Raw genomic sequence first — 10,498 nt, 5'->3', positions numbered from 1 at the left:
TCAGCTGTAAAACTTGCATAGCCATGCATATGATCAACCTTAGGATACATTCACACCAGCAATGTTTAGTCCATTATAATCAAACTCTAGTCTGTTTGCCTAGAAAGTCTGATCCGTTTGGGAAGGTGTAAATATGTAATCAAGCTCTGATGTGGACCAAAAAATCAAATTCTGGTCCGACTAAAAACCAAGGCCTTGGATCGGTTGAAGTGAACTCTGCAGCGGTTCGAATGCATGCAGACCTGAGACCGCTACAAAAGCAGGAAGCAAACCATAGCACAGGGCATTCTGGGTAAATACAACCAAAACAAATGCGAGAGTCTAGCGCTAGCGGGAGAAATGGCTCATTGTCTTTTACCAAAGGCAAAAGAGAAATACTACAGCCACTAAAGTCTGACGCTCCTCCATCATTATTTAAATGTTGTAAAGAAGGAAGTTGAGGTCAGTGTTTTCTTCTGAGATTTTTATGTCATCTACTTCACTGGTCCTTGGTGCAGCGCCACCACAGACAAGGAGGAGAACAGGTTTTTCAGAGAGGTTGGTTAGTTTGAAACAGTGCAGCGTGAAAGCAAACAGCAGCAGCAGGAGTCTTATTCCCACCAGTGAATAAGACTTCACTGGTGAATAAGTTTGTCTTCACCTCGCTACATCAGTAGCGAGGTGAAGACAAACTTCACCTCGCTACATGAAGTTTGTAGCGAGGTGAGCCAACATCCTTCCAAAACAACAAAGAGCCAACATCCTTCCAAAACAACAAAAAAAAACTCACATAGACGAAGGACATTGTGAAATTCTACAAAAGAAACATAAGTATGGCGAGAAGAAGACAGGTGCAAAATAACGTTTTATAAAATCCCGTCTGATTGTTTAGTATTTCTGGAAAAGCCTTTTCAGCAGAAAAAAAGATTAATTGTAGCACGAATCCTAGGTGGTGCCAACAGTTAAACATCCTGCTGGAATCCATGTGTGACTTCGTCTCTTATCCAAGAAAGCAGCTCATGTTCAGCAACACGTGATCAATCCTCAAAAAACAAGTGGAGAATCTTAAGACAAAAAAGGATCAACATCAGAGTAAGTTTTGGTCCAGAATGTTGCATCCAGCATGTGAGAGAATTACCTTTCACTGAAATGCTGACTAATTTAATTAATGAAATCTTTACATTAATAAGGCACATCACAAAATGTCTAAACTTTAGATTGCACAGGTACTCTGCTACCCAGAATCACCTTTTTCTCATCCTGCATCATGTGCTAAAACGATTACAGGGTGTGTCTTCAGCCTACACAATCTGTATCCATCTACATACATGACATTTAGTTTAATGTACTCTACCAGTTGGCCTTTACCTTTATTTACCTTTAACTCAATGTTTCCATTCTCTACTGTGTAAATATATATCAGGAATTCACTAAACCCCTGGGCTTAACAGTTCATTGTGGACTCCCTGTCAGTTGTACCCTGCAGAAGAAAAAGCGTTTTTAGGACACGATGATGGATTTGTTTTTTGTTCAGAGTTCGTTGTGTAAACCACATGGTTGATGCTGTATCATTATCACCTGGAGGGGAATGTGACCATAGATCCAGCTCAAGATCTATAAAAGGAGGAGAAGAAAATATTTAACTCACCTCCTCCAGAAGAAGAAGACCAGACAGCAGGTATGTCAGTTCAGAGGTTTCCTTAACTGATGCCACAAATAGATTTACCTAAGAAGAACATTCATCAGTCAAGAAGGCAAACCTCATACAGGTTTCACTTTAATTTAAAAATGTACGTATATTCTTGTTATTTTTGCAGTTGTTATTGAGCTCAATTAAAATAAGCTTCAATAAATCATGGGAAAAAAGAAAAAGTCACATTTGTTCTTAAAACAAGGAAGAGTCAAGAGGCTGTGCAGAATATTACAGTGTTGCACTTCTTTTGTAGAGGAATCTTCTTTGTTGTCGGGAAGATGTTTGTCATCTTGATTTGCATCTTGACACTCCAAGATGTGCACACTGCTTGTGTTTTGGTGAGTGTAACTCTAACACCTTGATTTATCCCAGCCTGTAATATGCTAACTGTTTGGAAATCACTCCCTAGTTTAATCTTAAATTTTATCACTTGTATTTAAAACAGATCTAAATTCTATTTTGAATTTAGCTGAGTTTAGCTAAATAAATAAGTGCTTTTTTTCTTCACTTCTTCACAGAAGGTTCCGCTTATCAAAGCATGCATTGAACTCAAATCTGTGTGAAGAAGTTTAATAAGTGCATACATTTTAAGTTAGCCTGTTTCTTTCTCTGTTTTCCACAGTGCTGAAAAAAACTTACTGCACCATCAGTGATTTTTCCTGTTTTTTTTCCTTCTTGCCACACATCAATGTTTCAGATCAATCTCATTTCAATAGTTTTCTTTTTCTTTCTTTTTCAATAGAAATTTTATCCAACCTGGCCCACTGTGAAAATGTAGACTCAACTGCCTGTCAACTAAAGTGTGCAATAGCTGGAAATAAACCTTTACATTGCTGTGGAGAAATGTTTGTCCATTCTTTCTTGCACATTTGTTTTAAATCAGCCTCTTCCAACACAAACAACATGCTTTCTCTATGACATTAAAATCAGATTAAAGTCCAGATTCGGAAGAGACCACTTGGTTTTTAGTTTATTTGTCTCCATACATCATAATTGAAATTCTGCATTTTGGATTTCTTCAGGTTATCTTTGTATGATGTAAAAATGTGATAATCTGAAACATTTAAATGTAACGGAAAATCAAAACACAGAAGTAATACATAAAGGGCTAAATAATTTACCACACTGTACTCTCCAAAGAATGGGTTTCAGATCTGTATGGCTGGATTTACTGAACAGGTTTAACAAAGTTTAACTATCTTTATCTTTGATTCCCCAAGGCAATAAAATATCTTGTGGGTTATGGTCATTTAGCTTCTTCCACTTTGACAACCAATCCTGACATGGTCTTCTGCAGGAAATGCAGCTATATGCCCTCAATAAATACATTAAAAAAAAAAAAATTCAAATATCAATTGTTCACAACTCCTTCTGTTTGGCCCAGTTGAAACAACTGGAGAAATCCAGCTCAATTGGAGAAATCTGAAGGGAGATGAGAATCAAGCAAAAACAAACAGAAACAATAAAAAGGTTGTGTTGACTTTAGTCATTTGTCATAGAATTTAGATAAACAAGCACTAAACTCTCACCAGGAATTCATGTGTTTTCAGGAACCAATTAAGAGATTCATGGTGTTAATTTGTACATTATTGAAAACCAAACAGTTAAATGAGCTGCGTACTCACACGTTTGTTTCACATAAACTAACCTGATTTCTTTTTCTCATTCCCTCATGCACATGGCTTCACATCATCCTGTGTTCACAGCAAGGTAAGCGCCCTGTTAAATCCAGCAGGCGTGTTTAGCGGCACCGTTTTATTTTCGGCATCAGCTGAAACCTTGCCAGCACGGCTCACAGTCAGATTAGCGGATTTAGCTCAGTCCTGTGTCTGTGCTCCTTTGTTACATCGAGCCATTTCAGAGCAATTAAACCAGGATGTGTTTGTGAGTCATATCTTAAGCCGCCAGAGTAAATGTCAGCGCTCATTGTGTCTTTAATCTGCTGTTTACACATCGCTTTCTGATGTGTGTGTGTGCGTGTTGGCGTGTGTGTACAGATGTTTGCCCGGAGAACACAATCGTGCAGGCCGAGATCGTAAATGTTCACAATGCCTTCAGGAGAGCAGTTGAGCCTGCTGCTGCTGACATGCTGATGATGGTCGGTCCTTTCTCAACGTCCTTTTTAACATTTGATTTTCTGCAACTAAGCAATAATAATAAATGCAACAAACCCAAGATTGTAGGTGTGAAATCATCAAGATCTCAAAAATCAAGCTTCTGATGTCCAAACATGATATTTTCTTTAGATAATATGTACAAGCTCAATTAGTAGTTTTCACATTTGGACAGGGCCATTCTTTCAGCTTCACATAAACTAACCTGATTTCTTTTCCTCATTCCCTCATGCATTCAGTATAGGTTTCCTATCCATCTCCTGACTGATGTTTTTTTTTATTTTTTATCTCAGTTCATCATCTTCTTGGAAGTCCTTCTTTAGCTCCAACCAATTTTTTATGCATTATAATCCATCTAATAGGCCCAAACAGAAGAATAGTTGTGAAGCTTAACGCTACTGCCATCAATTAACCATTCATGCTTTTTATAAGCACTATTCATTCAACCATGTAACACAAATTGTTTTTACTGAAATTAAAACAAGAGGGAAAATAACCATCAACAAGCACTTCAAACATGCTGAGCTATTTCGAAGCAAAATGTCGCACCATATTGCTTGCAAAATCACAAAAATCAAATCAAAAAATAACTTGAGTTGTGACTTTTGACAAAAACTGATTGAGAAATGAGATGCCATCCCACAGTAGTGTGTGACCAACCTGATGACCAGCATGAGGAGAAGATGCCGAGCTGTTTGTGCGTAGTTTTTTTATGCCCAACTGAGGCCCCTGTTTGATAAACAAAAGAAGAAAGAAAATCAAATGATCAGTATTTCTTATTTCTACAAAATGTAATTATTCAATCGTAATACATGGCACCAAACATAAATCAATAGCAGAATAAGGTCTTTGGCCTAATGGAGACAATTTGTCAATTATGCCATGGGCAAAACTCACATATCACTTTTCTAAAACAATGGCTGAAGTCATTTTTTGCCAAAAATTACGACATCTTCCTTTCTAAAAGATGTTTTAGTAAAAAAGGAATCCCTTTTAGCAAAAACCGATGGATTTGGCTGTCTCCTTATGGCAAAATATTCCCTATGTATTGTGCTAACGTTAGAATAAAATATTAATTAAAATATAGAGATGAGGGAATACAATCCTCTTCCTTAAAGATTGCATTTCCTTAAGTAACCTTAACAACCAGTCATGTTGTTGTGCTTTCATATGCACAACCAGTGATCTAGTCAAAGGCCTAGTCAAAGTCTGAACTTAAATGCAATTAAAATGTTTTGTCTTAGTCTTTAAACATGATTTTACATTGGCTCAAAACTCCTCTTATTGTTTACCAAACACAGTGACCCAAAATTATACAAAGAGAGACTCAAAAGTTACTGCAAAAACTTAATGGGAGCTGTAGCTACTAAGTATGGCACACAAGATTCAAGGGGAAATTACTTTTCATGTTGGTTTGCATAATTATTTTATTTTAATGTAATTATTTAAAAAATATACTTTTTGTATTTGTACTTCTTATTTTAGTATAACTTTTATCTGAATAAAGCCTAACATAAACAAGCCATATGAATTCAAAATCCAATGGAGGACCAGAATTATTACTTTATTTTTGAGGAAAGAAGTACAGCTCTACGCAGGAAGCAAAAAATAATATTTTGGAGCTTAGTATGATGATTATTTTGTGCGTCAGTGCAATAAAAACATTTTTCTTAGTTGAGCTTGTCCTGTTCTTTGAAACTAGAATTAAACATTTAATTTTTTCCCGTCAGACTTACAGTTTGGAGTTAGCAGCCAGCGCTCAGGCTTGGGTGGATAAATGTACTCTCAGTCATGGACCGGCCAGCACCCGTCTGCTTGATGGTACGTTTGGTGTGCCTCTATACATTCTCTCTTTCTTTCCTTTTTCGTCAATTTGGGGCTGTAAATATTTCCTCCATTAATGTAAAAGCTCTGTTTGAACCGACTTGTGATAAACGGTCAGAGATACTGTGAATGTTATCTTATGTTTTCTTTTAATAATAGATTATATTAGGTAAGATGTTATCATGAAGGAGAATATCATCAATTGTTTTTTTGTCTTTTTTTTTAATGAAGCCTGCTATATACAAATAGTGTAATCTAGTGGGGGATAAAAAATAAAATCATCTGCAAATACTCATTAATCAGTGCTGCCATGTGTTTCCCTCCATTACCCAGGATATGAATTAGGTGAGAATCTCTTCTCTTCTTCCTCCCCATCCTCGTGGACCACTGTTGTTACGACCTGGCATAATGAGAAGTCACGCTATCTTTACCCCAATGGATCCACCAACGGAAAACCCATTGGTCACTACACACAGGTGCACATTTTTATCATACTGTGTTATTTTTTTATGAAAAATACTTCGCTTTTACTGCCCTGCTGCTCTGGTCAAGGGGTGGTTGCAGAGTGTACTTACAAGGAATGTTTCAAAATGAAACCATCCCAAAAATAACCAGTAATTATTGTGTTGCCAGGTTGTGTGGAACAGCTCCTACAAAGTGGGCTGTGGACTTGCTCTATGTCCCAACAATATCTACTACTACGGCTGCCATTATTTCAGAGCGTATGTGACATTTTTACAAGTAATTTAGGAAAGTCTTGACTTTATTTTACACTGCATCTGCAAGCCTTTCACTTTGTCCACATCTTGTTACATTAGTGGATTTATTCCATTTAATTTTTCAGAATTTAACAAACAATACACCATGCAGACATTGTTTTCCAAATGGATGAAAAAGAAATTACTTATAAGCATTTACATACTTTTTACTCAAACATGCTCTAGTGTGAGTCCAGATGATATCCAATAAACTAAGTTTAGGTGGATTAATTTAAAATTATAGCATTTCTGAATAGTGATTTTTTCCAACCTTTGTGAAAGTTTGCAAAAGTTTTCTTTATTTTACTTTTTTTAAATAATTTCCACTTTATTATAATGGATCATGTTGAGTATTTTGAATACAGGCATTAAGATTTGGTGAACAAACAGATAAACAAAACAAAATGTGCAAAAACGTCATAGACAGAGTCCAGTGCGGTCATTTAGGTATTTATAGTAGGGAGTGTGTTTTATTAAGATTGTACAGCAAGAAATAAGAAAAAAAAATCCTCATATAATAAAGAAAAAATATTGAGGGAAGACTTGATCAATTTTTGAGTAGGAATATTATTTTCTGCTTTACAAAATCTGAACAATTTTTGTCCCTTAGTGGAAACTTTAAGCGATGGCCTCCCTACAAGGTTGGAACCTCATGTGCTTCCTGCCCAAACAACTGTGTGGACAAACTCTGCTGTAAGTAGAGTAACAAACTTACAGAAACGTGTCATTATTATTTAAAAGACATCCTAATTTGTTCCCTCTCTTTCTCAGTCAATCCATGTCCTTATGTAAACACCTTCATCAACTGTCCCAGACTGAAAGACGTCAAAGGATGCAGCAACCCGCTGGTGTTTGCCTGGTGTCCTGCTTCATGCAAATGTACCACTGAGATTGTTCCAATATATTAGACTGAACAGCAAGAATACTTAAATTTCACGTGTTCTTTATCTGTACTGAATATAACGCTGGCATCTGCAAAATACAAAACAGACAATAATTTATAGTTGGAATATTTTTGGGTGTAGCTTGTCTTAATCGAATGGGTCCATTTCTGTAGGTACATTATTAAAAAAAAGATAACTCATTTTAACATAGAATTTTGCAAACGTGGCATATAGCACTTCATTAAGTGAAAGATTATGCAACTGTAAAGTATAAAAATCTCTGGAGTTTTTAAAACGTTTTAGAAAACAAAAAAGATTTCAGAGGGTTTTATTTGTAGCTTTTTCATGTTTCCATTATTACAACTATTTTTGGGGATATTTTGTTTTGTTTGTTGTTCTTGGTTCTAAACAAACCAACAACAACAGGGAAACTCTCTTGGGAAAATCCAAGAGATTTTCCCACCCTCAGGCCTCCCGATTTCCTTTCTGCTATGTTCCTTGTTAGATCACCTGCAGCCAAAACATGTCAGCTTTTCCAGGAAACACTCTCCTTTTTGTTTTTTCTCAGTACATTATTTCCTTCATATTTTCCATCTCTTAGTTTTTCCTCTTAGTTTGTTTAGGCTTTGTTTGACTTTGACTCCAGGTGCCTTTGCAGAACTTTCAGTTAAGTCATGAGTTATTCTGTCTTACACTGACCTGCTGTTCTGTCATTATTAACTCCTCAATTGAACGTCTTGACTTTATATATAAATATATATAAACAGTTGCTTAGTTGTGCCATGGAAGTAATTTTAAACCAGATTAACTGGAATATCAAAGCACCGCTTCCAACCAACTGCTCCTTTAAACTACAGTTTCCTTCACAGAACAGATATCAGTAAAGTACGTTGATGACTCTGCAGTGGATGATCACAGTCAAGTCTTTAAAAAAACAGAAGACCTGTCAGGACATGAAAAACCTTTCATCCGTCACTTTCTCAGCAACTGTAAGCTAAGTTTCTAACCAATTGCTGTTTGGGAATCGTTTTGTTAAACATCGTAGCCGCAGTGTGTCATCTTCATGCCTAGTGTTCGGTATGGTAGAGGATCTATTATGATGTGGGACTTTCTCTCTTAGAAATATGGGAATAATTGTTAGTTTAGTTAGTTTGTGACATTTTGCAACAATTGAAATCCAAAAGAATTTCATAGAAATCTCAAAATCTTTGCTTGAAAAATAAAAATGGAACAGGAAATGAGTCACCGTTTCTTTGAAAGGGTTTGCTTTATTTAGCCAAAATAAAGGACTGGTAGATCCAACTCTTCTTGTGAGTAAATCATGTTATAAATACAGTAAAAGACAAATACTGTATGTTATTTAAAAAAAACTTTAAATTTGTCTACATCTTGTTAGACAGTTGTAGTTTCAGTAAATACTTCTGCAGTTTCTTATGGTATCAATCTTCATGAATTGTCTGTGTTACCAACCAGATTGCTACGATTCTTTAATTGCAGGTCTGCACAAAAACTGAACCCATGGACCTCACTTTGGACTCCTGCTGCTCTGTATGCTACCAAAAAGTCTGAAATGCTAAAAGTAATAATAGCAGCAGTGCTGATAAGTGTAGCTGTTGGTGGCATCATGCTTTAGTAAATCCTCTGTGCTGTTATTGGTAATAAAGCGGAAATATTTCTGCTTTAACAACAATAAAGTGATTTTCTGTTATGACCATAGACAACTAGAAATGTTCAGAGTAAAAAGAGGCTAATGACAAGTTATAAAGGGACTGCACAGAAAGAAGGAAATCTTCAATATGAATCATCATTTAGAAACTATACCCCCGATTAACTATAATCATAAAAAATCCTCATCATATTGAACAGTATCCATATTGACCAGCAGGTGGCTCTGTTCTACAACTCATTTCCTTCATTGATTTCCCCAACAGCATGCATATCTGCTTCCGTCTGAACTATGAGTAACAAGTATCAAATACGTTTAGGCCTTTTTACTTACACACTGCGTTTTATAGAATAGAGTATCCTAAATGTGGGTCACATTTACTTTTTTACATGAACTACAGTTCAGTTGAGCCAGCAATCACTATTACTCTCAATTTCCTTTTGCTAAGGGTGTGTTCTTATTTTGCAAAGGAAACTTGACACAACAACAAAAGAGACAGTTAAAGTAATTACTTCACTTCTGAGATTAGCAAAGTTTTTTCTGTATTTACTGCCTACACAAAGAGGAAGATCACCAAAGCACACGATGTGACAGATAAACAACTGTCATTTGTGACCAAAGCCTTTGAAATGACTTCATTAGAATTCATCACATATAGCTTTCAGTAAAACCGTCAACATTGGAATATGTTTCACAGTCTCACTTTGAAATAGGAAGTAATAACAGATTTAGTTTTCTTTCTAAATAAAGGAATGTACATTTCAGAAACAAGATGTGCAGACTTTGGATAAAAGTTTCTTAGAAGAAGGAACCTTTTCAAGAGTTTATGCATTTTAATTTTATTGCATGAAAATTGTATTTGATCTCCTTCCAAAATGCATGAATTCTGCAAAACTGCAAGACTAACTGTCTTTAAGAATGCCTCCTGTCCTTGGCTCCATTACTGTATTAACTGCATTTGTTCTATAATAAGACACCTGCCTAGCATCAATCAGTCTCCAACATTGACCCCATGAGAGAGAATTTGAGTGATACCGATGGGCTGAGAAAGACCAAGAAGTTAGGCTGCAGAATAATAGGCAAGCTTGGTAAACAGCCACCTACCTTCGACAATTATTTGGAAAATGACTTGACAAACACATCACATTGCGGAGAGGATGAGTGGGGCCATGTATTAAAAGTTTTTGGGCAACAACTGATGAGTCATGGCTAGGATATCCGGCATGACAATAAACCAAAACGCACAAACATGGCGACCAGTTTTTGGCTCAGTGTGAACCATTCAAGGTCTTGGAATAACAACCAAATAGAAAATCTTCTGGAGGAAGCTGAAGCTCTGTGTTGCCCAAAAGCCTGAGAGATCTGGAGATCTGTATGGAGGAGTGGGCCAAAATTCCTGCTGCGGAATGAGTAAACCTGGGCAAGAGCTGCTGGAAACGTCTGACCTCTACAATAGAAAACGAAAGATTCTGTACCACATATTAAGCCCTATGTTTTGTATTTTATCAAATACTTATTTCATGCAATAAAATGCAAATTAATTATTAAAAAAAAACACCATACAATGTGATTTTTCTGGA

At 36.2% G+C, this 10,498-nt stretch overlaps 1 protein-coding gene across 1 annotated transcript; it reads left to right on the top strand.

Annotated features, from left to right (window-relative positions):
- Window positions 1-1,702: 1,702 nt before the first annotated feature.
- Window positions 1,703-10,427, top strand: LOC116716686 (cysteine-rich venom protein). The gene is made up of 8 exons (XM_032557511.1): window positions 1,703-2,010; window positions 3,379-3,382; window positions 3,670-3,770; window positions 5,517-5,607; window positions 5,944-6,086; window positions 6,244-6,332; window positions 6,979-7,061; window positions 7,140-10,427. The coding sequence occupies exons 1-8, from the start codon at window positions 1,951-1,953 to the stop codon at window positions 7,274-7,276; spliced, it is 708 nt and encodes a 235-aa protein (XP_032413402.1). The 5' UTR covers window positions 1,703-1,950; the 3' UTR covers window positions 7,277-10,427.
- Window positions 10,428-10,498: the final 71 nt, after the last annotated feature.

The sequence above is a fragment of the Xiphophorus hellerii genome, chromosome 3, assembly GCF_003331165.1.
Source record: "Xiphophorus hellerii strain 12219 chromosome 3, Xiphophorus_hellerii-4.1, whole genome shotgun sequence".
Taxonomy (NCBI): domain Eukaryota; kingdom Metazoa; phylum Chordata; class Actinopteri; order Cyprinodontiformes; family Poeciliidae; genus Xiphophorus; species Xiphophorus hellerii.
Note: the sequence above shows the minus strand (reverse complement) of the source record. Positions and strands in the feature narration are given on the sequence as shown.

Bases quoted from the DNA above. Each gene is read 5' to 3' on its own strand.
- LOC116716686 (XM_032557511.1), top strand. From the start codon at position 1,951: ATGTTTGTCATCTTGATTTGCATCTTGACACTCCAAGATGTGCACACT. The intron at 3,771-5,516 runs GTCGGTCCTTTC...TTTTCCCGTCAG, and splicing joins CTGCTGACATGCTGATGATG to ACTTACAGTTTGGAGTTAGC. The intron at 6,333-6,978 runs GTATGTGACATT...TTTGTCCCTTAG, and splicing joins GGCTGCCATTATTTCAGAGC to TGGAAACTTTAAGCGATGGC.